At 29.4% G+C, this 27,758-nt stretch overlaps 5 protein-coding genes across 8 annotated transcripts in view; all 5 read left to right on the top strand.

Annotated features, from left to right (window-relative positions):
• LOC106758468 (UDP-glycosyltransferase 83A1-like) overlaps positions 1–327 on the top strand; it is a 1,535-nt gene extending 1,208 nt beyond the window's left edge. The window contains exon 3 of the mRNA XM_014641388.2: positions 47–327. Coding sequence (XP_014496874.1) covers positions 47–327 — 281 coding nt within the window. The remainder of the gene's footprint in view (positions 1–46) is intronic.
• Positions 328–6,333: 6,006 nt separating this feature from the next.
• Positions 6,334–9,069, top strand: LOC106758750 (UDP-glycosyltransferase 83A1). The gene is made up of 2 exons (XM_014641728.2): positions 6,334–6,999; positions 8,073–9,069. Exons 1-2 carry the CDS (start codon positions 6,513–6,515, stop codon positions 8,918–8,920), a joined length of 1,335 nt encoding a protein of 444 aa, XP_014497214.1. The 5' UTR covers positions 6,334–6,512; the 3' UTR covers positions 8,921–9,069.
• Positions 9,070–13,755: 4,686 nt separating this feature from the next.
• Positions 13,756–16,418, top strand: LOC106758764 (UDP-glycosyltransferase 83A1). 2 transcript variants are annotated; one of them, XM_022780030.1, is made up of 3 exons: positions 13,756–14,391; positions 14,492–15,335; positions 16,093–16,418. In XM_022780030.1, exons 1-3 carry the CDS (start codon positions 13,902–13,904, stop codon positions 16,094–16,096), a joined length of 1,338 nt encoding a protein of 445 aa, XP_022635751.1. In that variant the 5' UTR covers positions 13,756–13,901; the 3' UTR covers positions 16,097–16,418. The 2 variants fall into 2 exon arrangements, with proteins under 2 accessions (XP_022635751.1, XP_014497234.2); XM_014641748.2 differs by lacking the exon at positions 16,093–16,418 and adding an exon at positions 15,554–15,578.
• Positions 16,419–16,685: 267 nt separating this feature from the next.
• LOC106758752 (UDP-glycosyltransferase 83A1) lies at positions 16,686–19,270 on the top strand. 2 transcript variants are annotated; one of them, XM_022780031.1, is made up of 3 exons: positions 16,686–17,444; positions 18,274–18,707; positions 18,930–19,270. In XM_022780031.1, exons 1-3 carry the CDS (start codon positions 16,958–16,960, stop codon positions 19,125–19,127), a joined length of 1,119 nt encoding a protein of 372 aa, XP_022635752.1. In that variant the 5' UTR covers positions 16,686–16,957; the 3' UTR covers positions 19,128–19,270. The 2 variants fall into 2 exon arrangements, with proteins under 2 accessions (XP_022635752.1, XP_014497216.1); XM_014641730.2 differs by having other exon boundaries at positions 16,694–17,444; positions 18,274–19,270.
• Positions 19,271–21,001: 1,731 nt separating this feature from the next.
• LOC106758938 (UDP-glycosyltransferase 83A1-like) lies at positions 21,002–22,995 on the top strand. Of its 2 annotated transcripts, XM_022780029.1 has the most exons (3): positions 21,002–21,786; positions 22,055–22,624; positions 22,711–22,812. In XM_022780029.1, exons 1-3 carry the CDS (start codon positions 21,306–21,308, stop codon positions 22,734–22,736), a joined length of 1,077 nt encoding a protein of 358 aa, XP_022635750.1. In that variant the 5' UTR covers positions 21,002–21,305; the 3' UTR covers positions 22,737–22,812. The 2 variants fall into 2 exon arrangements, with proteins under 2 accessions (XP_022635750.1, XP_014497438.1); XM_014641952.2 differs by having other exon boundaries at positions 21,034–21,786; positions 22,055–22,995.
• Positions 22,996–27,758: the final 4,763 nt, after the last annotated feature.

The following is a 27,758-nucleotide window of genomic DNA, read 5'->3' as shown; positions in this document are numbered from 1 at the left end:
TTGGCTTGCTTCATTAGTCACTGTGGTTGGAATTCTACTCTGGAAGGTATATGTGCTGGTGTACCTTTCTTGTGTTGGCCATGTACAACTGATCAATTTCTGAACAAGTCTTATATTTGTGATGTGTGGAAGATTGGAGTTGGTTTAGAAAAAGATGAAACTGGAATAGTTTCAAGGGAAGAGATTAAGAAGAAGGTGGATCAACTTCTGGTTGATGAAGATATTAAAGGAAGGTCTTTAAAGTTGAAGGAGATGACTATAAATAACATACAAGAAGGTGGACAGTCATCAAAGAATCTCAACTTCTTTATGGAGTGGGCAAAGTAGGGATGCTTTGTTTGTATAATTCCAGACTGAAAAAGAACATGTATTTTTCTTTTGTTCTAGAGTATAGGGAATAAAATTTTACATTTCTTTCTTGGAAAGATTAATATATGAATCAATAATCAATAATATTATATATATATATATATATATATATATATATATAATTAATTAATTAAATATACGTTTTATATAATTGTATTACGAAAATAATGTAAAAAAGTGTAATGTGAATAAATATTTTCTGAAAAATTTATGGAGTTTAACAATAAGTGTTTTAAATAAATAGTTGAATATATTTTTCAACGAGGCCTCCTATAATCATCACCAAAAGATGTCAAGTAGTATTTTACAGTCGTACGTAATCAAACAAGTTAAACCATACTACTCTCACACATATTTCTTCATCACTTTCAAAGGAAATGAGTTATACACATTTCGCAAAGCACTCTTAGAAAGTTGAAGAGTTTTTTTTTTATATATATAAGAAAAGGGAAGGATGAGCATTTACCTAGGAAATGTATTGTTTAAAATAGTTTGGATACTTTAGTAATTGTGAAATAAAAATATTTTTTAAAAGAAAGTTTTAAGTTGAAAATATCAAACAAAGTCTTTTACTTTATTACTATAAAGCTGTCAAAATGGGTAATCCGGCTCGACCCGGTTCGACTCATCACGGGTTGGTCATTTAGTGAGCTAATCCAACGGTCACTTAGTGAGCTAATCCCACTCGACTTATTTATTAGCGAGTCAGAAAAACTTGAACCCAGCCCGACCCACCACGGGTTGATGGGTAAACGAGTTGACTCACTAGTCCATTTAATTACATTTTTTCTAAAATAAAAAAAATACAAACTTTCTGTAATTTAAATTTAAACAATTTTCACTCCCAAATTATGTTAAAGACAATTCAAAAAAATAATAAAAAGTACAATATAATCCAAATGTCATTAAAAAACAAACACAAAATACATACAAATAAGTTTCTTATATTCATAATTTTTTGTTCTTGTTGTAACCATTGACCCTTGTTCTTGTTGTCTCCAAATTCACTAATAAAGATTTTCCTAATATCAGAACAATTCCGACAATCAATAAAAAAAATATTAGTCAAAAAAAAGAGAGTCAGTACTCAACAACATCAACAAAAAATTAATAGTTTAATCTGTAACATAATTTCTCAAATTTAAAAATATCAAAAAGAGCTTGTTCAAATAATGTATACTCAAATTATTTAAATAAAATGAACAAAATCTCATACAAGCATGTCAGAACATGAAAAAATCATTCCGTTTTCAAATCTCCCAGAACAAAAACAAATTCGCAAACCGCTATTTTTGTCATTATAAGGTTTTTGAAAAAAAAAAGAAAGAGAAGTGAGAAAACAAAAATGTGGAGAAAAGAGAAGAAAAAAGGAAGGGTGTTTTACCTGCTCCTTGAAGAATTTCAGTAAAGTGAGGGTGAAAGCACCGTCAAATGAGAGCAAGAGAGCAAGTACTATGAGAGTGATTTGTGAGAGCAGAAGTTACTTTTTTGTATACATAGTGAGTGAAGAAAGTATTTTATTTTTTAGGGTTTCAAAAATAAAATAATAAACTAAAAAAATAAAATTAGGTAAGTGGGCTGGTGGGCCAACCGGTTCACCACGGGTTCAACTCGCATGAGCCGGGTCTAAATGAACCGGGTTTAAATCTGACTCGCATATAAGTGGGTTATATTTTTTAAACTCAACCGACCCTATCCCGTGACGGGCCGGATTGACTCACAGATTGTGACTCATTTTAACGGCTCTAATTTAACATTACTTTTCTTCCATATAATTCATTTATTTATTTGTTTGTGTTTCTTATTCCACTCATCCCAAAAAAATCATATAAAATTTCTTCCATTATTAACTATTTTAAAGAATGAAATGTGTTTTTATTCTCTAAAATTAGATGCAAAAACAAAATTTATTATTATTTCAAATTTTGACACATTTTAACTTTTATATTTTAAAAATAATAGATGCAATCTTTTTAATTTAATTACTTTAATTTTTTTTAATTTTTTAAACTACGTTTTAAACTGAAATTTCAATTTAAATATGTTAAAAGAATTGTAAATAACATCATTTTAAAATATATTCGATATATGAGCAAAATTTAAAACAGGTAAATTATGAAATTATAGCTATTTATTTTTAAAGTTCAGAAAACTAAAGTATCAAAATTTGAAATAAATATACATTCTAATTTCATATCAAAATTTATGATTTAAAATATATGTGACTCTATTTTAAATTTATTTATTTATTTGTGTAAAATATTTCGCCGTAGATTAATTTACTCCAAAATGGGTTAATAACTCTTGCTATATTGTTCAAAAAATTGGGATGGGGAATTTAGGGTGTGATTTGTCCAAATTAGGATGCAAAGATGGACTGATTTGGGCTAATCAATCCTATTGGGTTATCATGTATAATTATATTACAGGGAGTTTGTCCCTGCATCTCTAAATTTTCTGGTTGCATCACCAACTTTTCCAAAATATTCTTATTTATTGAGATGGGTAAATATTTATGGATGTGAAAAATAGTTAATAGGTTTCGAAATTTGATTAAATTTTTATTAAATTTCAAAATTTGATTACATTTTTATTAAATTTTGAAATTGATAAAGACCAGTCGATTTTAAAATCCAATCAAAATTTAGTTGGATTTCAAAATTTATAGAGTGTTTCTTATTTTTTTTTAATTTATCCTAATTTGAAATTAATCTATATGTTTTACTTATTTTCATTTGATTAATAATTTTGCATATAAATTATAAATCTATTATTTTAAAAAGAATAAAATAAAATTGAAAATATAAAATTAGATTTTGAAAATTGATTCTGTTTTTATTGGATTTCAAAATCTAGGTAAAATTAATTTGAGTCAAAATAAACTTTCAAAATAAAAAAAAATTCACCGTGGACCAATTTTGGCATTTTAAAGAAAATTGGAAGTATAGGAAGAAAACTTTGGATGTGCAGAAAGAAATTTCCATAATTATATGCAAGAGAACTAATTTACATAAATAAAATTTTATAAAAAATATTTTAATGTTTAACATTTTTTTTTCTTTCATGTTTATCATTTAGGTTAAATTGATTGAACTTGTTAATCACTACGTTTTCTTTGTCTCTTAATAATAATCTAAGATTACTAAGTTTTATTCGGTGGAAGGAGAGATTAGTGTGAAAAAGACACAAGAAAAGAATGTGTAAGAAAAATATTTAATTTGATAGAATATAAATGAAATCTAAATATTTTTTTAAAAGTAAACCAATCAATTGATTTTCAATGAGTTAACTAAATTTTTTTAATTATATTATTAAATCTTTTAATAATGTGTATGTGCGACACTTAATTCAAACCATAATATATATATATATATATATATATATATATATATATGTGTGTGTGTCCGATTCATAATAAGATAAATTCAAATTATTTTTCTCTTACATGGTATCACAAGTTTTTCTCTAATTCATACTTCGTCTTTCTGCGTTTGTTGTCGTGTTTTTTTTTTCTCTTTTTCGTGATTCCCTTTACCCTGATCATCTTTATCGTTTGAGGAAATCTCTTTATAGTCTAAAGCAAGTGTCTTGTGCTTGGTACTTATGCTTTGCTAACAATATTTCTACCATTGGGTTCCAATGTATTTCATATCACTTTCTCCATCTACTAGTGAGGTTCTAACACAACATATATCATTCTTTATGTTCATCATTTTCATCACCTTATCCCATGATCATCGAAAATCTATCATGGCCCTCCTTCCCTTTGAATTTGCTATAGAGGATCTTGGTCCTTTGAGTTATTTTCTCAAGATTACAGTAACCAGACATGTAGGTGGCTTGTTTCTCAATTAGAGAACTTATGCTTTTGACATCATTGCACACACCGACGTGGCCTCAAGAAAACCTTTTTCTACTCCATTTGATATTAAGCAGAAATTCACTACATCTTCCACCATTTGAGGATTCCAATATATATCGAAGTATTGTCGGTGCCCTTCAATATCTCACCTTCACTTGCTAACATTTCATGTTGTTCAACATGTTTGCCTTCACATGCATGCCCCCTGTACCGAACACATGCTAACATTGAAAATAATTTTGTGTTATGTTCTAGGTACCCTACAACATGGTTTTGCACTTATATTTGACCTTTATTGAGAAACTTCTTGCTTATATTGATGCTCATTATGATGGATGTCCTGATAATAGATGCTCCATATTTGGTTATTGTGTATTTCTTGGTGACAACCTCATCTCTTGGTCTTCGAAGTGCCAACACACTCTTTCTAATTTTAGTGCAAAGGTTGAATATCAAAGTGTTACAAATGTTGTTGTTGAATCTTGTTGGCTGTGTAATCTCCTACTAGAGCTTCATATTCCTCTTCCTCAAGCTTCCTCAGGCTATTTTTTTATCTATATGGTAATCTTGTGCAACATCATTATACAAAACATATTGAGATAAATATTCACTTTGTTTGGAAAAGGGTAGCACGTGGTCAGACACGAGTTTTTCATGTCCCTTCTCGCCACTAGACTCCTGACATCTTCACTAAAGGCTTACTTCGAGTTTTTTTATGATTTCCAAATCAGTCTAAGTGTCTGTGAACCTTAGAATCCAAGAGTATGACATAATCCAAATTATTTTACTTAAATTAAGTCAGTTAGTAATTAATCTTTTGTAATTAAGGTAATCAAATTTTTATAATTAAGTTATTAAGTCTATTGTAATCATGTTATGCATAATTAAATACTTGATTTAAAAAAAATAGTAGGATCAATTGAGTTTACTATGGAACAACTCATAATGTTAATGTTTATCTATTATGTGCTTGCATTTAGTATCTAGTAGACCCCATGTAATAACTGTCATAGCTATACTTCATCTTTTATTTGAGTTCTTAGACAATAGTAAAAAGAAAAGAAAACTTTTTAAATTATAGATCCAAGAATCCAAATTCATTACATAATTTTACTATTAAAAGAAAAATCATCTTTTTCAATTTTTAAATAATCTTTTCTTACCAAGTTCAACATTAATAAGATTCATCAATATTTATTGTAACAATAGAATTATTAGAAAAATTAATATCAATCACACACTTTATATATATATATATATATATATATATATATATATATTTAAATGTTTATTTCGTCCCATGTTAAGAGATGAATTTCTGTTTTGTACTTGGTTTTAAAAATGAAGACATTGAGTTCTTATGTTATGAAAATTGTATGAATAAAGTCTTTGGAGTTAAAAATGGAGAATATGTTTGAAAATGGAGAATTAAAAATAGGGTTAAATATGTTTTTAGTCCTTATACTTGGGCGATTTTGGTTTTAGTCACTCTTTCAAACTAAGGTACAATTTAGTCCTTCAACTTTAGAAAACTCTGGTTTTAGTCCTTTTGACCAAATTTTTTATTAACTGAGAAACGCGTTTGAAACAACAAATAAAGTTAAAAAAATTTGGTAAAAAGAACTAAAACCAAGAGTTTTCTAAAGTTAAATGACTAAATTGTATCTTAACTTGAAAGAGAGACTAAAACTAAAATCGCCCCAAAGTATGCGAACTAAAAACATATTTAACCCTTAAAAAGTTAACTTAATAGTAGAAATTTAATGAGAAAAGTGTGTAAACGGAAGCATATGAAACATTAAATAATCTTTACATAAATCATAAATATCTAAAAATAAAATTAAAATTTTTATCTATAGACATTAAGATATTAAGATAAAAAAGTAAATAATAATATTTATTATGAATTTAAAATGTATTGTATAATTCATTAAACACATCTAACTTGTGTCTATGAGTAATACTATCCACTCAATTCAAAGTTTGAAAAAGGAGAATTAGAAATAACTTGATAAAAGATTGAGAGAAAAGTGTGAAAACGGAAGCATTTGAAACGTTAAATAATCTTTACATAAATCATAACGGTAACAGTGTTATTAATTATTTTTCGTAAAGCGTAACGTTGAGACCACAGAAGTACCGTATGCCAGAAATACGTAATGACTTTCTGAAGGTTCTGACATCTTTTACCACAACCAAGTGCAAGCCTTAAATGAAGCAACACTCACTAAGACTCTTCATCTACCATCAATTGATGCAGTGAAAGCCAATTTTGAAGTAGATGAGCATCCCTCACTTTCTGCTGATTCCTTATCCGAGTGTAGGACATGTGAATCCCCTTATGCAGTTGTCTGAGATTCTTGCCACACATGGCTGCAATATCACTTTTCTAAATACAGAGTTCAACCACAAACGAATGAATACAGCAGATGCTGGGCTGGAGAATTCCAAGGCACCCCAGATAAAGTTTGTCACGCTCCCAGATGGTTTGAGCCCTGAAGATGACAGAAAGGACCCCAAGAAAGTTATTTTCTCAATCAAAACTCACATGCCTCATATGCTTCCCAAACTCATACAACATATCAATGCATTGAATGTTAACAATAACATCACTTGCATTGTTGTCACAGTGAATATGGGTTGGGCCCTGGAAGTTGGCCATAAATTGGGAATTAAAGGAGCTGTTTTGTGGCCTGCATCTGCCACTTCCTTGGCCACCTGTGATTGCATCCCTAAGCTGATTCAAGATGGAATCCTAGATTCAGATGGTAAAGCTTTTCAACCGCAGATATTTCTAAATTTCTCTCTTAACGTCAAATTTCTCTACTTTCTACATTGGCAATATTTAAATAATTTTCTAACTTTAGCAAAGAAAAGAAGTAAGTTTAATTGTTTGACAACTTCAAGTTATTTTGAACACACTTGTAAAGAATTGCTCTAGGAAGTAGGGTAATTTGCGAGGTGTGGGTGTTTTTATATTTGAGATTATTGATATTGACTCAGTAAACAACTCTGTTTAAGGTTGTCTTATAGTCTATTATCTGTGGAGCCTCTGTTGTAAGAACTTTGGTTGTGAAAACTGTGCCATGGGTAACATTTGATGCAAATTAGGAGTTTCTATTGTATGATGGTTTGTCTACTTATAATGTTTGAGTGATTAGTGGGTTGATAAATGAAGTTATGCAAGTGACTTTGGGATGAGCTAGCAATTTTATTATGAGTTAAGATAGACTAAGGATTGAGTTATAATCTCTGATGTTTTGTCTGTAACTCTGAGTTTGACAATTTACAGTAAATTGTCCGTGTAGTTAATACTCTAACTAAACTACAGTAAATTTCTAGTGTATTGTGTGTTTTTCTTCTTGATTCCTACTGTTCTTTAATTTGTTTGGGATGTTTTGAAACGTTATTGATATCTGTTTTAACTAGGTGAACTTGAGTTAAACTGAAGATCAAGATTTATAATAGCAAGATGTAAACTAGATACTCAATAGATTTGTTTTCAAATACGCAATTATTGCTTTGAAAAACTCTAGAACTTTCATGTATAAAAATTTGAGAGTGTGGTTACTAATTAACACCAAATAGTATGTTTGGAGGAACAGAAGGAAACTCTATCCACAAATTCACACACATACTGAACACATGAATGTGCGTTTTATTTATTTGCTACTTCATGTATCCATATCAGATTAAAGCAATGCTCTACTTTTTAACGTTTTACTAAACTTTGGTGTTCAGTGTTACTTCTAAAAGCACTGATGTTAGGAGAACCAAGCCACAGTTAAGATACCTGAGAAAATTTCATTTGTAACTTAACCTCATTCTTTATGCTTTGAAGGAAACCCTGTCGAAAAGAAAGAAATTCAACTCTACCCAAATATGCCAATGATGGACACAGAAAACTTTCCATGGTGTGGCCTAGGTAAGACTGTCATTGATCATATTGCACAAGAGATGCAGACTATTAAGTTAGGAGAATGGTGGCTTTGCAACACAGCACACAATCTTGAGCCTGCTGCATTTTCCATATCACCACGGTTCCTATCCATTGGTCCATTGATGGCAACTGACAGCAACAAAAGTGCACTCTTTCAAGAAGACACAACTTGCTTAGACTGGCTAGATCATCAGCCACCTCAATCTGTTATATATGTAGCCTTTGGTAGTTCGGGAGTAATTGATAACAACCAATTAAAGGAATTGGCTCTTGGACTTGATTTACTTAACAAGCCTTTTCTTTGGGTTGTGAGTTCTTGTGACAATAACAGGGTAAACAATTCATACTCTGATGAATTCCACGGAAGTAAAGGCAGAATTGTGAACTGGGCACCACAGAAGAAGATTTTGAACCACCCTGCCATAGCTTGCTTCATTAGTCACTGTGGTTGGAATTCTAGCATGGAAGGTGTATGCAGTGGCGTCCCTTTCTTGTGTTGGCCATTAGTAAAGGATCAGTTTGTGAACAAGTCATATATTTGTGATGTGTGGAAGGTTGGACTGAGATTAGACAAGGATGAAAATGGATTAGTATCAAAGGAAGAGATAGCGAAGAAGGTGGAGCAACTGTTTGGTGATGAAGGCATAAAAGCAAGGTCGTTGAAACTGAAGGAATTGACTCTGAATAACATAGTAGAAGGTGGTCACTCTTTAGAGAATCTGAAAAGCTTTATCAGCTGGGCAGAGTAATAATGCTTTTTATCTTGGAAATGGTTGAAATATATATAGTTACTAATAATGTTCATTCTGTCAGAATCAAAACTACGCTGTCTTTAAGCATCTTCAACACATTGAACGTTAACTTCCATTTCCATAATAATAAAAGGATTGGTGTTAAATGTACTGCAAAACCTTTATAAATTGTTAAATGTTATTCTATTGATAATAATATTCTGATTAGTGATTTGGAATGATTTTAGAAAAAGATTACTCCTAATGATAGTGGATGCATAGAAGAGGAATTCATGTATTAGCTCGAATTGTTTCATGAATGACATGAAAGACTATATGTTAGAAAGTGTCACGTTGTCTTGAGTTTAGTTAGTCTTTCTACTACGATGACATTGTATCTTAACTATCTTAGTGATTTCATATTACCTTTTTTCAGTTCTATATATAAAGAAAATGTGAAACTTTATGTGATATATATATATATATATATATATATATATATATATATATATATATATATATATATATATGTTGTATTGAAACAAATTAATATATTTTTTATTTATTCATTTTTGGTGTTTTTTTTATTTTTATTATTGTTAAGTGAGTTCAACTATACTAGTGTTGTTTGTTGGGGCACAGGAAGAAAGTCAACAAAGAATAAAATGTGAAATATAATCAACAAATTTGATGTTGAATTTCTTTTAAATAAAAACAACTTCAGTTTGTGGAAGATCAAAATGGAAATTATCTTGAGCGAACATGCCAATATTTTTGTTTTTGAATGAAAATATTAATAATGATCAAAAAATTAAAAACACCGAAATTATGTATTTTGAAGATAAGACATTGAGGAAAATGGCAACTGAGAACTATTGTATCAATATGAATAAAATTTAAGTCTTTGTATATGCTAAATTTCTTGTCACCATACAGAAAAAATTATATTTGTTTTATGATGATGAAATTAAGAACAATGGTGAAGAAGATAATAAATTTTATCCAAATCTTGGACAATATCTTGAAAATATTGAAGTGATACTCCAAAGTGAAGATAAAGTTTATTTTTTTCTTAATGTCTTATAAGATGTTTAAACATTTTAAAGATGTTTTATTATTTAGAAAAGAACAAGTCATTATTTTATATCTGCATATAATTATTTATAAATTTTATAATTTGTATGTAACCGTTAACTACAATTAATTTATCTATAAATTTTTGTTTACAACTATAAATAAATCAGTCTTACCTATATATTTAGTGCATTATTTACAAAGTTTTGCAATTGGTAATACCATTTTCTTTTAATGCCGACACAAGTTGACTATTTAAACATATATAATTTAGATTAAAACATATATAGTAAGTAGACAGTGATATAAAAACGACGTAGTTGTTCACCTCTTAATTATGATAAGGTTTTTTGATGTTCATACATAATTTTTGTTTGTAATAAATGTTTTAAATTTATTGATAATGTATTATAGGCTCTAGCTAGGTTTAAATATAAAAAAAATGATGTCACTTGTTTCATAAAAGATATTCACTTTATGTAGGAACCTGTAGAAGGCTAAACATAGAGGTCAACATCTTGTTAGCCTCACATTTCTTAACTTTTTAGTTTTAAACATTACTTAAATAAAAGTATGGTAATAGTATTGTAATTCAACGAACAATGAAGTAATAATTTCAACAAGAATTAATTTTTATATTGTATTTTTTCTGTGAATTGTTAGGAATGTAAATGTGAGTCACATTAGATAGAAATGAAAAATCAAAATATTATATAAAGATGAAAGATTTATTAATTTATTATTTTAAGATTTTGAATAAAAAGTAATGATAATCTTTTATAATAGATTCATATTTGATTGATGATAATTTATCTTAATGATCAGTTTGTATTTTTGTGATTGTAATTGGTTGAAAATCCTATATCAAAAAGACTGACTTAAAAGGAAGATTATTAGGATTCATTTATTTATTTTTACTTACTTTAACTCATTATTAACGTTGAAACATGAAGTTTGATTAATATTAGAGGTAATTATACTGTGTTCTGCAATGATGGCTCCAGAAGCTAACATCAAGAAAAGATTTGTTTAAGAATAAATTAGATATCAAAGCTCGTCATGTTTTGTTGTATAAAGTTTTATATAATAAAATAATTAACAGTGGGACATCATAGTATGTAATTCAGACGTAGGAAAATCTGTAACCTAGCTAGTGTCGTGCACGAAAGCAGCACAGGAGAGGAAGAATCAAAACTCTGCTTGGCCTTCCTTTTTCGTTATAAAATACAAAAGATTAAAACTTAATAATGAAGCAAAACATAAAATATTTTTAAATCCATATATATCCACTGCACTATGCCTTGCGGTGCAATCTCTACATTAAGTACTGTTGCGGTGCCTACAATCTCTGCAACACTGCTCTATCATATAAGTAACCATGATAACTTCCTGCAAATGGATCTGTCACATTTCTTACCCTAATTTCTTATAAAACTTAGATAATATCATCTTATATCTCTTCTTTATCTTTATCCATCTTTTTTCTGAGCTGGCTTCAACCATTATCTACATTTCTGTACCGGCAGTGTTTCAGTTTATGTTAGGAATGTTTTCTTAGAAGGTTGTTTTTTAAACTTAATTTAACTGAGGGACTTCGTAACTTGAAATTATATTTACTCATATATTATAAATTACTTTTATTTCTAAGGTTCAAACTCTTTTTTGTCTCTAAGTTAAGTTTTGATATTCAATTTAGTTCTCGCTTTTAAAAATGTCAATTTTTAGTGCCTATGATATGAAAAATATATCAAATTAGTTTTCGTGACAACACTTAATAAACAATAAATCACAAGTTTTCATACCTAGATATCCAATATTTTGTGATTTGTTATGAACAATAAATCACTTAATGAAAAATTTGTGATTTGTTAACGGATAGGACTGATTTAATATATTTTTCATATCATAGGAGCTAAAAGTTGACATTTTTAAAAGCAGAGACTAAACTGTATATCAAAACTTAACTTAGGGATAAAAAAGAGTTTAAACCTATTTTTAATTAACATAAGATTTTCAATATATTTCTTTCATGTTAATATAGGCATCTCAAAACATGACAGTGAAATCAATAGATGGTTTGAGAGCAACTTAGCAAGTGAAAGAGAATGTCATATAATCTTACTAGTATAAATTCTAACCAAAAATAATATATATGGATCTTATAATTTTTATCTATTAAAAAAATACAAGTGTATAAAATTTATATAAATTATAATATTTAAATTATAATTAACACAATATTTAATTGTCTAATATTTTTTAATAAAATATATTATATATCTAAACATGTTTATAATTAATTTTTTTATGATTTTTATTTAAAAAATGTTTAGTTTAAGAATTTTGAACAGTAAATTTTGTGAGTTTAGGGAAAAGCTGCTGTGTCCATGATAAAAAAGGAATCTAAGCCAACGTAGCATTGGTTTGTCCACGACAAGCTATTCATGGAAAACGAACTTATTGTCGTGAGGGCCCCTTGTGCAACATTAATGTAATTTGGTTTTACGGTTGGAAAGCGTCAAATGATTTTGATATAATTGTTTTAAAAGTTAACAAATTCATAGGGTTGATTAGATTAAAAATATAATTTATTTTTAAGAATAATACATTACTTTTGTATATTATATTGATTTACAAAATTTCGTTCTTTCATGCAATTATTAAGATACCTAGTTAAAATATAACAACTTTGTCGAACGGTGTTGAAATAAAAATTGATCATTATATCCTATATAATGGTTGTAAAGTTTTTATCTCATAATTATCATACGATTCTATTTATATAGTGATTACAAAAACATTCCAATAATCTCGTCAGTAAAATGTCTCATATTTTAATGTTGAAATTAAATATTTATAGATGTTTTGAGTATGTGAAGGATATTAACAATTCTGTTGATATCTTATTAGATAATATACATATTTTTTAAATAAATAGTTATAATAATAGATTTATTATTATTTTGGACTTACAAATTAAGTCGAGGATATACACTTATATTATGTCTGTGTTTGTATTACCCTTTACTTTTTAAATATTAATTAAATAAGTGTTTTAATAATTTAAAACTTGGATGATGCGAATATATATATATATATATATATATATATATATATATATATATATATATATATATATATATATATATATATATAAATAACATACATGTACATATTTAACGGATCTATACTTAATTTACAAAGATACTACTTCTAATTATAGTCAGTATAAAAATACCCGATTAAATTATGGACGAATTTAGAAGATGAGTTCATCTATCATTCCTAGGTCTCGTATACTGGAATCTCTATTTCTTTCTATAGATGATACCCAATGGAGAAAGAAAATCTTGATATGCGTTTAATATTTATTTTAAAATATTATCTTAAACGTGAATAATAAATGTTTAAATAATTTCGGTCAGAATTTCTATTTTAAAATATGCAGATGATGTGAGGAATGATGTCAACAGATAAGAAGAAAATGAAATAAATGCTGTTAGCTTGTCAACAATATTTTTTTATATGTGTAGTTTTACTATATTTGTAAACATTTAATAAAAAAACTGTCGTGCATATAAAATTATTGATTTTTAAAATAATAATTTGATAAGTAATATTAGTTAATAATCACTGACGGTAAGAAAATTAGAGTAAAGGAATAATGATGAGGTTTTACATAGCAAAGGTAATCGGAATTTTGGCTTTTTGTTGGTGTTCTTCGAAAACGAGACAAGCTTAGTTCGATACGTTTGAACATTAAATAGCGTGGGTGTAGATGAACATAGTACTCTCGTACCTAAAAAGTCAATGCATCATTAATGGCAACTGATCAAGCACTTGCCCAAGCAACAATCTCTAACACAGACTAACATTTTCTAAATCTCTCAGAACTCGAATTTCGAGAGCAAAATTTCCAACGACCATGGCCATCAGCCCTCACTTTCTTGTTATACCATATCCAGTTCTAGGCCACGTGAATCCCCTCGTCCACTTGTCTCAGATTCTGGCCAAACATGGCTGCACCATAACTTTTCTCAATACAGAGTTCAGCCACAAACGGTTGAACACCACTGGTGCTGGCCTTGACAACCTCAAGAGATCAGGGATAAGGTTTGTGACACTCCCAGATGGGTTAGGCCCTGAAGATGATCGAAGTGACCAGAAGAAAGTCGTTCGTTCCATCAAAACCAATATGCCCTCCATGCTTCCTAAGCTCATACAAGATGTCAATGCTTTAGATGTAAACAACAAGATCACTTGTATCGTTGTGACATTGAGTATGACTTGGGCCTTGAAAGTTGCCCACACTTTGGGAATCAAAGGCACCCTTCTATGGCCTGCATCAGCAACTTCTCTCGTCTTGTGTGATTGCATCCCAAGGCTGATTGATGATGGTGTTATAGATTCATATGGTAAGAGTAGTAGTACGTAACGTTTAAGGTACTTGTTATGTCAATTTTTGAGAGATTAATGAGGAGGGTCTTTCATGGTTTTTCGTTTTTGGCATTGAAGGAATCCCTGGCAGAAGACAGAAAATTCAACTCTCCCCAAACATGCCTTCGATGGACACAGAAAACTTTCCATGGCGTGGGCATGACAAGTTGCACTTTGATCATCTGGTGCAAGAGATGCAGACCATGAAGTTAGGAGAATGGTGGCTTTGCAACACAACTTATAATCTTGAGCCTGCAGTGTTTTCCATGTCACCAAGGCTGCTTCCAATTGGTCCATTGGTGGCAAGTGACAGCAACAAAAGTTCATTCTGGGAAGAAGACACATCCTGTTTGGAGTGGTTAGATCAGCAACTACCTCAATCTGTTGTGTATGTTTCCTTTGGTAGCATGGTTGTAATGGACCCCAACCAATTTAATGAATTAGCCCTTGGAATTGATCTCCTTGAGAAGCCTTTTATTTGGGTTGTACGTCCAAATGACAACAAGGTAAACATTAATGCATACCCTCGTGATTTTCATGGTAAGAGAGGTAGAACTGTAGCTTGGGCACCACAGAAGAAGATATTAAACCACCCTGCATTGGCTTGCTTCATCAGTCACTGTGGTTGGAATTCTACTGTAGAAGGTGTATGTGGTGGCACACCCTTCTTGTGCTGGCCATTTGCCAAGGACCAACTTGTTAACAAGTCATACATCTGTGATGTCTGGAAGGTTGGAGTAGGATTAGACAAGGACGAAAATGGATTGATATCAAAACAAGAGATAAAGAATAAGGTGGAGCAGTTACTTGGGGATCAAAACATAAAAGCAAGATCATTGAGAATGAAGGAATTGACCATGAATCACATATCCAAAGCTGGCCAGTCTTCCAAAAATCTAGAAAAGTTTATCAAGTGGGCACAGTAATACTACTACTTTGGATTCAAAGCTGTTATTTTATTTTACTTTTATTTCAATGTTGGAAATTTATTTCCTAGACAACTTAATCTATGAAAATTGAAAATGTTAGGAGCTGTCGTATACATCCCTTTTGTATTATGAAGTTCGTTCAATGAATCCTGTGTCCCCTTCATTATTCATTATTACTAACCTATCGGTTTCTGGTACATTATTATTGTAGCTTTCAATAATTTCTTCTGGTTTCATTCAGCTAACACCACTCATATGGAGTATGATATCCAAAGGCTTCGTTATCGTTCCAAACACAGCATATTTTACACGCAATTTTCCTTTTCGTTTTCGTACGTAGTATGTTAATACTTTTGACTTTTGGCAGGGAAGTTGCCAGTCAAACTTTACAAGTAACTTACAACACATTAGTATAAAGTTATTTTTAAGAACTATTATTAAAAAACTTTTTTTATAATAATTACGTTATAGTTTATAATTAATCTGTTTCAGATATTTTTTTAAACATAAATTTAAATAGACCAATAAAATAATTACATGTATTTTAATAAAAAATTATTAAAAATAATTTTCAAAACATCAACATCCCACACATTATTACAACATAACAACATATGTGATGACCCTCGTACAAACTTATGTTCAACCACGGACGGACAAAAAGTCTCCTTGGAAGCAGAAATTTAATACTTATCTGATTAATATTTTTTTGTTTTTATTCTGTCACTGGTTTAACAATTTTTTATATAGGTGAAAATTCAACATGATAATCCATTCAAGGAGGAAGCAGGGTTGATAGAGAGGGTTGGCAGAGTTAGGCATGAGAAGTGAGAGTGAAGTTGAAACTTGGGGAGGATCCAGAACTGGTGATGTAGTAGGATATGGTTATTATCTCTAGATGAATCTTAGGATAAGTGAAAATGGTGCATCATGGACCACACTTATGAAGGTGGTCCCTGTTATCAGCATTGGTCTATTATAGTACGTATTGTTGAAGGAAAAAAGAGTTCAATTTATTTGATATCATAGAATTAAAAACTAATGGATTTTTATTAGAATTTTTCATTTCTCTTCAACTCAATCTTTTAAATTTCTATTTTAACCCTTTTATCATTTCTTGACAGGTAAAAAGTCCAAAGAAAAACACTAAACTAAAGTAAATTCTAATATAATACACTATAATTATATAAACTGTAATATCAGATATGAAAAGATGCTGCTTACTCTTACCACGGTTTAAAATATGTGCAGCTTGTTTTTTTATTCAAAAATAGCACCAATCATTCCTACTAAACAGTACTAAAGAACTATATCTAAAGTTTTTCAGAAATCTAAGGCGGTAGGTGTTCATGCAGTTAATTAATCGGAATTAATTACCATGTTTTTTAGTTTCTGATAACCCAAATTTAAAAGCATTTGGAATCTGACTTGGTCTGTACTTAATTCAACGATGTCAATTCATGAAAACTTTTGAAAGCGAACCTTGGAGAAATACTTTGGACATAGAAAAGTCTCATGAAAAACTGTTACACCAGTCGATAAAATCCAGCTCAAACTCTTGGATATTTCATCATCTTCCTGTTATTTCTCTTCCTTGAAAGCAATTTTCAAGCAAATGGGTGTCCCTCACTTTCTTGTTATACCATATCCAGTTCAAAGCCACGTGAACCCCCTGATGCAGTTTTCTGAGGCTCTAACCAAACACGGCTGCAAAATCACTTTCGTGAACACTGAGTTCAACCACAAACGAGCTAAGAACTCTGTTGGGGGCTTAGACAACCTTAAAGAAGAAGGCATGAGGTTTGTGACACTCCCAGATGGCTTGGATCCAGAAGATGATAGAAGTGACCATCACAAAGTTTTCGTATCTATCAAAACCAACATGCCTGCTTTTCTTCCAAAGCTCGTACAAGATATCAATGCTTTGGATGCTGACAACAACATCACCTGCGTAGTTGCTACAATGCACATGTGTTGGGCCTTGCAAGTTGCCCAAAAATTTGGAATTAAAGCTGCTTTTCTGTGGACTGCATCTGCAGCTTCCTTGGCAGCATTGTATTTCATTCCCAGGCTCATTGAGGATGGAATCATCGACTCAGAAGGTAAGAATATAATATGTCCTGATTCTCGTTACATTGATTTTTTATTTTTTTTTACCATCTAATTTTCCAAAATTAAGGAAGTAAGACTTTAGTCTCACATTTTTGGAATTTTCTGAAAGTATACGACCAAAGTATCCTGTATATATATGCGCACATGAGTATTTATTTCTCTTGATTAGTTCTTCCTTGCACCATGATAATTCACGCAAATAAGCTTTGTCAGTAAAGATATCTTGTTTCTGATTATAATTTTGCAGTAAAACCATCTAGATTTCATTTGTGATGAACCAATATATGATTAGGTTGTTGTTTGATTATATTGTCCAGGTTTACACACTTGGTGCTTGATATATATTCAGTCTTTGACATGAAATTAGATATGGGTCACTTGTAGTTGAAATTAATGATATAGTCAAAATGTACATATTGTTGTTTTGGGGAGAAATATGAAAAAAAAAAAAACAGTCATTAATAAATTATCAACAAATCATATAAAATATTATAACACCATTTTCGTGTGCTCCTTTTATATATGTTACTTAAATTTGTACAAAGTCTGACTTGATTCTAACATATATGAATAAAAAAGACCTCAACTTTGAGTTGTAAAAATTTAGCAACTTTAAATTCTAAAAACTTGTGTCTACTTAGTTTGGGTTAGATTGATAAATTATCTGTAAATATGATTTGATTCAAAACTGGGGTCAGAAAAATCCGAAAGATGAGGAGGCATATATTTTGGTTAAAAATGCAAGTTTTGATCTTTTGATTTAGAAAGGCGAAACGCATGAAGAGAATATTTGAGAAACTTGTGGCATTGCAAATGCAGGAGTTCAAACCAAAAAACAAGAAATTCAGCTTTCCCCAAATATGCCTGTGATGGATGCTGAAGACCTTCCATGGGGTGGCTTTGATAATAAATTCTTCCCCCATATAGTCAAAGAGATGAAAAACTTGGAGTTTGGAGAATGGTGGCTCTGCAACAGTACTTCTGATCTTGAGCCTGGAGCAGTTTCCATATCACCAAAGTTCCTCCCAATTGGGCCATTGATGGAAAGTGACACCAACAAAAGCTCATTCTGGGAAGAAGACACAACTTGCCTAACCTGGTTGGATCAGCAGCCACCTGAATCCGTTGTATATGTTTCCTTTGGTAGTATAGCAATCTTGGAACCAAACCAATTCAAAGAACTAGCTCTAGGTCTCGATCTCCTGAAAAGGCCTTTTCTTTGGGTTGTTCGTCCAAGTGGTGATAATGACAAGGTAAACAACGCATACCCTGATGAATTCCATGGAAGTAAAGGTAAAATTGTGAACTGGGCACCTCAGAAAAAGATATTGAACCACCCTGCCATAGCTTGTTTCATCAGTCACTGTGGTTGGAATTCCACTTTGGAGGGTGTATGCAGTGGCACACCTTTCTTGTGTTTACCATTTTTCAGTGACCAATTTTTAAACAGGTTGTATATTTGTGATGTGTGGAAGGTTGGTCTGAAATTCGACAAGGATGAAAATGGATTAGTACTGAAGGAAGAGATAAGGAAGAAGGTGGAGCAAGTTCTTGAGAATGGAGACATAAAAGCAAGATCACTGAAACTGCAGGAATTGTTCGTGGATAAATCAGTCAAGGATGGTGAATCTTCAAAGAATCTCGAAAAGTTTATTAACTGGGCCAAGTCATAATAATACCTTCAGCAATAGTTTCCAATAAAAGTTTTCTTTGTCTCTTTTCTCTTTATTTCTATATCTCAAAGGAAACTTATGTAGTATGTGCGAGCTATTTCACTTTCTAATAAATGGTTATAAAATGAAATTTAAAGCTAGAACTTCGAATCTTGGTAAATTAATCCCAAAATAGGTTGATTTCATTCAATTCGATTTTAATGACACCCGAGTTTGCAAATGTATTATGAAAAAAATATTCACTCTCACACAATCAAGAACAAAGAAATACGGTATACATAAAATAATATCACAAATAAAAATTATGAATTTATATGATCCTACATTTCTCATCTAAATTATTTAAATTATTATAATGGAGACTTCTTAAATGTTTTTTTTTCTTCATATAATCTCTCTAAATAACAAGAGTTCATGTTATTTTTTTTTCATAAATAAGACAATAAAGTTTAATTATCTTATATCTTCATTTATTTATCAAAAATTAAAAAAAGAATACTCATCATACCTCTTAGAATACCAAATTTCCCATTTTTAAAATTAATGTTAAAAATCTGAAATGATTTTTCAATAATATGTTTCTGGGCACTCTTAAAACTCACCAAATTTGATTATCCAAATAGTTTTTTTTTTTTTTCCTTTTTTTCTTTTTTCTTTTTACCTCAGACTATTGGAGTTTGGTCGGTCAGCCTTGAGTGTATTAATAGCTCAACAACAGATTTCACATCCTCTGTTAGGCCCAAAGATACTCAGATTTTTTTTTTTCTTTTTAAATCACTCGTATTCTATTTCTATTAACCAATAAGTAAAAATAAATTAATTTTATTGCGAGTAAGAAAACATATCTAATAAATATTTATATTTTTTAAGATTTAAATATTTTTTATCCTCTAAAGTTAGGTTTTTTTTTCTACAATAAATTATTTTAATCTTTCAATTTTGCAAATATATTATTTTTAGTTTTAGGATTAGATGTTAAAGATGTTAATGATATGATAGATAATAATTTACTTTAATTAAGTGATAGGATTAGATGTTGTTAAAATTGTTCCAATCACTTTTAAGTAAAGTAGTCAAAACAAGCTACCAAATCTGATTTATTACGAATTGATTATTCAATAAATTAATCTAATTCAATTCATTTGTTGATGAGTTTAAGAAATTTAAACATAGTTCAACCTATTATAAATTAATGAGTTAAACGAATTCCTTCACTTAATTAAAAAAGTTATAACTTTTCTTTCTTCAACCTAACATTCATTTTTAATATGTAACCAAAATAAAATAATTTCAAACCTACTTTAATATTTTCTTTTTCATTTTATTCAACAAATAAATCATTCATCACCAAAATTAAATCACCTAGATTATATTTTATTACCTTAAAAAAAATGACTAATGAGAGACAAGAGTAAAAAATGAATGAAGTGAATTTCTCTCTCCCAAAATTTCAAAATAAAAGTTTAATTGTATTTTGGATTGTATTATTAAGTTAAAAGTGTGATAGGGTTTTTTTTTTTTTTAATTTCTATTAGTGAGTCAAGTTCATCTTTTAAACGTACTAAAATTTATAATTTTTTTTTTTAATTCAACTCATCTAAAATCTATGATGTACCAAATTGATTAATCTATTTTAACTAATTTTAACGCCTCTGATCTTAATTTTAAAAATATTATTTCAGTTAATTAAATTTATATGATAAATATGATGATGATATCTATGTGTTTGAAAAATTAAAAAGTACTAAAAACGTGTTTTAAGACATTCTTTTGTGACTTGGTTGAATTATTATTTCTTGAGACACAAGTACTTTGAAGAAACACTTGATTCACATGACATTTTCGTGAGACCCACGCATAGCTTCAACAAACCAACTTAGTGAAACAAGCAATAAATAACAGTCAAAAATAGAGTACTTGCATAAGGACGCATCACTCAAACACCTTTTTCATTTTGCTTTTTCCTTCTCTCTTTTCCACCTTATATTATTAATAAAACTGTTTCAGTAAATAAAACATCATCCAATACCAATTTGACGCCTGAACGGTGTCAAATTTGTGTCAAATCCTAGTGTCAAACAAACATTTTCCTATTAACATATCTAAATATCACCCATGGTATAAACAACTTCCCAGTTAGCAGCAAAAAAATATTCAAACAGCTTTTACTCAGCAGACATGATTCATCCACATTTTCTTGTTATACCTTATCCAATTCTGGGGCACATGAATCCACTGCTGCAGTTCTCTCAGGTTTTGGTCAACCATGGCTGCAAAATAACCTTTTTGATCACTGAGTTCAACCAAACCAGAATGAAGAATGAAATTGAGCACTTGGGAACTCAGATAAAGTTTGTGGCACTCCCAGATGGTTTGGATCCAGAAGATGACAGAACTGACCAGCCAAAGGTCATTCTGTCTCTCAGAAACACCTTGCCTCCTAAGCTTCACAATCTCATACAAGACATCAATGCTTCGGATGGTCATCACAGCAACATCACTTGTCTGCTTATTTCCAAGAACATGGGATGGGCCTTGGAATTTGGACACAAATTGGGTATCAAAGGAGCCCTTATGTGGCCTGCATCAGCTACTTCATTCGCCTCTTTTCACTCCATCCCAACCCTTATTCATCACAGAATTATAGACCCTCAAACTGGTAAGAAATTGGAATCACCACACCTAGTTTTTATACATTTCTTTTACCAACACTAAAAGTGATTTTATTCATTGACGACAAAAAGGTGGACACTACTGCATCACACTGCAGATTCATAAACTTTACTGTAATAATTAATCTTAATTAAATAAACACTACTGTAGTCACAATAGTAATTATTTTTATGATGCTTAATGAACTTCCTTCAAATCCTTTTTTGTAGACTAAGGTTTTTAGAGTGATTTCCTTTGGACCTTATTAAACGCAGGACTTCCAACCAGAAAACAGGAGATTCAGCTTTTACCAAATTCTCCTATGATGGACACGGAAAATCTTCCATGGTGTAGCCTTGGGAAGAACTTTTTCCTTCACATGTTGGAAGATACAGAAAGTTTGAAGTTTGGAGAGTGGTGGCTTTGCAACACCACTTGTGAACTTGAGCCAGGAGCACTCGGGAAGTGGCCAAGGTTCCTTCCTATTGGGCCATTGATGATGAGTGACACAACGAAAAGTTCATTTTGGAGAGAAGACACAACTTGCCTAGATTGGTTAGATCAACAGCCACCTCAATCTGTTGTTTATGTTTCCTTTGGAAGTTTAGCAATTGTGGAAGCAAACCAATTCAAAGAACTAGCTCTTGGCCTCGATCTTCTTAACAAGCCTTTTCTTTGGGTTGTTCGTCCGAGTAATGACAGCAACAAGGACAATAATGCATACCCAGATGGATTCATTGGATCTAAGGGTAAAATTATTGGCTGGGGTCCACAAAAGAAGATACTGAACCACCCTGCCATAGCTTGCTTCATCACCCACTGTGGTTGGAATTCTATCATAGAAGGTTTATGTGCTGGCATACCTTTCTTGTGTTGCCCATTTTTCAGTGACCAATTTATTAACAAGTCCTACATTTGTGATGTGTGGAAGGTTGGAGTGGGATTAGACAAGGATGAAAATGGACTGATATCAAAGGGGGAGATCAGGAAAAAGGTGGAGCAAGTGCTTGGGAACGAAGACATCAAAGCAAGATCGTTGAAGCTGATGGAATTGACCCTTAATAACTCAGCTCAAGCTGGTCAATCTTCAAAGAATCTCCAAAAGTTTATCAATTGGGCCAAGGATTAATGCTGCTTTACGTTATAACACTTCCCAACTTCAGTTTCTTTACACCTTCTCTTTCCTTGCGTTTTAATCTCAATTTCTACTTTAATTTAGAGGAAAGTTACATACTTTTATATTCATTAATATAAAAATAAAATGATTATAAAAATTTAAAATTTTATATTTTTTAATTAAAAATAGAGTAAAAAGTTGAAAAAAATAATATTAATTAAAAAATAATTTCCCTTAAAATAATAATATCATGACATATTATTGTATTCCTTTCACACACTTTACATAATAAAATAATTACATAAATATAAATTTCTATATTTAAAAAAAAAAACAGTAAAAAAAAGTAAGATACGGTAATATCAAATAAGTTTAAAAAATTTATGTATATAAAAAGAATCATTTTTCTTTTTCTTAACTTAGCAGAGAAATCAACGCATGATATAGAATACATACTACGCGTCACTGCTTTAGTAATAAAACATCTTTAAGAATAAATAAGGAATAATCACGTCCAAGATAAGGATTTGCTCGGCTTTTATATATATTTTTTTAATTTAATTGAGATCATATTTTAAAAAAATTAATTAAACTTTTATTTTTTAAAATTAACGTAATCATTAAGTTGACATTAATTGTGTGAAAATATTATATACCAAAATATAGATTGGTCAAGTGTTAAAATTTAAATAAAAATTCAGTTTTAGCATATAATATTTTAAAATAATATTAACATCAATTTAATAAAAAAAATATAAAGTGTTTTTAAAAAATAAAGATTCAATTAAATATAAAACAAACATAAAATTCAACAAAAATAAAAGATTAATTATTAATTAAACCAAATCTTAATACATTTTATACTCTAGTCTTTTCTAATATTTATTTGAAGAAATTGGAAGTCAATTTATGTTACGATTGAATCAAAACATTCAATTATTTTGCTTTTCGAACAAATCTATTGTCTCGTGGAAGAATTTCCACGTTAATTTTTCTACAGTGTTCTTCCAAGCATTCTCGGACCACATCATCACCCGACACCCTTGAAACTGACCAAGACTATAAGCTCTTTACTTACATTTCGGTGGTTCTATTGTCCATCAATCACTCCTTACCCACGTTTCATCTTTTGCTTCATTTTTCCAATGTCTTTCTTTGTCTTCCCAAATTTATTTGTATTTTAAAAAATAAATGTAACTATTTCTTTAATAAGCTTCATCTATAAAATGTCTTTTATTACTTTTTTTTTCCTACTCCTTTATTTTTTTTGTTTTATTTTAATAGCTTATGTTATGAGTGATCCGTTAACTAAATGCCAGATCACTAATATACATGTTATTACTGTTAAATAGTTGAAAGTCTCATCATACATTTACAAGATTAATTTAAAAAAAAAAATGTGTTTTCTTCTTCTTTAAAATAGTATTTTTAAGTGAGTTAAAATATTGAGGAAAGACATAATTTATAAAGAGAGAAAAAGGAGATGGAATGATGTTATTTTGATTTGATTAATGTTGTTATGAAAAGGGAAAATTGAATAATCTTAATGGCCTTTATTGGTGATCTTGTTAAAAGATGAATATAATACTTAAATCATTTTGTTGTTATAAGGATTTAATAAATGCTTTGACTCGAAGTAATTTTTATAAGACATATTCAATTATTTTATTAGTAAACAGTTTAAGTTATAAATAGAAAAAATAATTAATCAAGTTCTATTTTATAAAAATTGTTGTCTTTTTTTTTATTTTTATTCTTTTAAACCTTTTTTAAGATATTAACTCTTTTAGTCATTTGTTTTAAAATTGGAGTACGTCATAGAATTCCTGACAACAAAATCTATAATCTTATTCAATAAGTTTCTCAAACAAAGTAAGTTTATATTTTATTTTATTTTTTTTAATTTTTTTGGTGTGTATGTTGCGTTGCATGTGGGATTTATAGAATTGTATGTATCATATGAAGATTCTAGATGAATCTTTGCTGGATTATAATCGTGGGTGTGATATGTCTTCTATATGAGCTTTTTATACGCAAAATAAGAATATTTAGTAAAAGTTTTTATCTTTTTAGCTTATATTCTAGGCGAGAGAAACTAGTATTTAAATAGATTGCTATGATTTTGATGTGAATGACTAAGTTATTGATTTTTTATTCTTGTGATTATATGATTGAAATGTCTAACTATTTTTTTTTATGTGCTTTATAGCATTTTGATGTGAATGGAGATTTATTTTAAATTTGTAAAACATGTGATAAATATGTATATTAATTTGGGTAGAATTGACTCCTAGATCTATTTTTAAACTGATTAGTAACTACTTTGGTGTATAAATGAGATAAAAACCATCTAGGAGTCGATTGGTACAAATTGAAATACCTAGTAGGTTTCTAGTTTTATGCATAATCACTATGTGAACAATATTTCTGCTAAGTGAAAATGAAAACTTAGAATTACAAAGAGCTCTAAACATTTTACTTGTTGAGCTAACTATGATTCATTTCATTGAGTGAGCCTATCTCCGAGCGATTTGATCATTGGGTGAGGAAAATGATTGTTAGATGAAAATAAATTTATGAAAATCAATAGTTTCGAGTTGCATGAACTCGTTGAGTAAAAGTTGAATTTGTAAGACCTAAGAAAAATATTTAAATGATATAAAATAGATAATAGATAATAACATATACTTAAATTATATTAAAATGTTGTGATAGCTTGTTTCGTTAGAATTCTTGTATTAGAAAGTGATGTCATACATTCAAACCTTATCTATAATGTTTAGTTTGTGATGATAAAAAAGTCACGAGTTCAATTTAAATAGTAATATAGATTTTGTATAATTATTTTTAGTTGATTTGCCTTTGTAGTTTTATTACAAGTATTATAAAAATAAATAATGTATAAATGTGTACTTTAATTACTCCTCTTTTATTATTGCCCTATCGATGACAAATATTTTATTGGATTCCACCCTTATTTTACCAGCAAATTTATTAAAAGAATTTTAAAAAGTTCATTGCCAAAAAATTTACTGAAATATTTGAAAAAATTTCTACGAATTTACAAAATAGACTTTAAAAATTTCATTCCCAATTAATTTTCAAAAATTTTCACATTGACAAATTTAAAAAAGAAAAATTCATCATCGACAATTTTAGCACAAAATAATTAAAGTCCAAAACAAAACCATTAGCCTCTATTCCATGATTCAATAATAAAAATTATAAATTTTATTGTAAACATTTTCGTCAATAAATTTTATTTTACTAATTATTTTCCTTTAATAATTTTTATTACAATTTATATTAGGATGAAAATTCGTTAGACATTTCGATGCATAGCATTGTAAATTAATTCCGAATGACTAAAAGTGTAAAAGAATATAAAGAAGAAACTAAACGATTAAAAAAAAGTTAAAATTAAACTACAAAATGTAAAATAAATAAAATAATAAAAAAAAAATAATTGGTTCACGTGAATTCATCTCCTCTTGCAACAAGATACGACACTTTAAGAAACTTGATGTCTTGCCAACATTTTCTGCAAACACAGCCACCATGGTGGGCCCCAATATGCACTATCTAGTATTACGACCATGCATGCTCCACCCTAGTCTCGTGTTTTGTTTTTTTTACTTTACGACAAAAATAATTCACCCTAATTATACAACCCTTGCCCATTGACAGGGAATAACTGATATTGAAATTTGATATAAACAAATTTCAGACTGATGTACAAACAAAAAGAAGATATTAATTTTTAGAGATAAGGTCAATTTATAATATATTAGTGGGATGCAGATTTCACCTTACAAGCCGGGTTTGTGGGATTGAGTTAGGTTTAAAACCTACTTCTAACATGGTATGAGAATTATAGTTAGAGTCTATACTAGTGATATTTATTGGACAAATTATTTCACCCGCTATTAGATCGTTATCGGATCACCCATTAGAGTTGAGTTAGGCTTAGAACTCATTTCTCACAAATTTAATTCTAAAAAGAAAACCATCATGCTGTTCTAACAAGGTCAACATATTGAATTGAATTCAAACTATTATAATTATATACCTTTTTATTACCTTAACCCCTTTTACTCGTCTAAGTATCATAGTTAATATCAACTGCCCACTATAATGCGGTTTGGCCTAACAAAAAATTTAAAGTAGAAGACAACTCTTTTACATAAAAAATCATATAATACATACTACATTTACCAATTTTGTAATGATTATCAAAAAATATATACTCCTCTAAAAATCTAACTCACGTATTATAATTTTTTTTCCAACTTAAAATATATACCAATAATCTTTATTTAGACAACATGTACACTCTTATCTTTATTAATCATAACAACATTATTAACCGTATGATGGTCAGAATTTAATTATGGAAAAATCAAACATTTGATTTACTTTTTTTTAACAAAACACGCTTTATTCTTAGTCGGAATTTGATTTGTCCACCAGATTAAACTATTCTCATCAATGAAAAAAAAAAGTGTTCTTAGAGAAAAATTATACATGCTATTAGATATATCTCTAAAAGAATTTAAAATCCTTTAACATAAACATAACATTATTAAAGTTCAAAATTTTACGTGTATCTATATTATTATTGTTTAAGTATAAGATTTATTTTTAGAAGGATTTATAAAGCAATATTTTTCTATACTATTGGCTTATTCCTTTTAAAACAGGTGCGACACTTTGACACTACATAACGAGAAAGTGAAATAATAATATTTTAAAAACATTTATATTATTTATTTAATTTAAGAATGATTATATTATTAAAAAGAGTTTTAAATGAATACTTCTACAATATTTTAACATTACTTATTATTATGTAATTGGTCCAA

The sequence above is a fragment of the Vigna radiata genome, chromosome 4 (assembly GCF_000741045.1).
Source record: "Vigna radiata var. radiata cultivar VC1973A chromosome 4, Vradiata_ver6, whole genome shotgun sequence".
NCBI lineage: Eukaryota > Viridiplantae > Streptophyta > Magnoliopsida > Fabales > Fabaceae > Vigna > Vigna radiata.
Note: the sequence above shows the minus strand (reverse complement) of the source record. Positions and strands in the feature narration are given on the sequence as shown.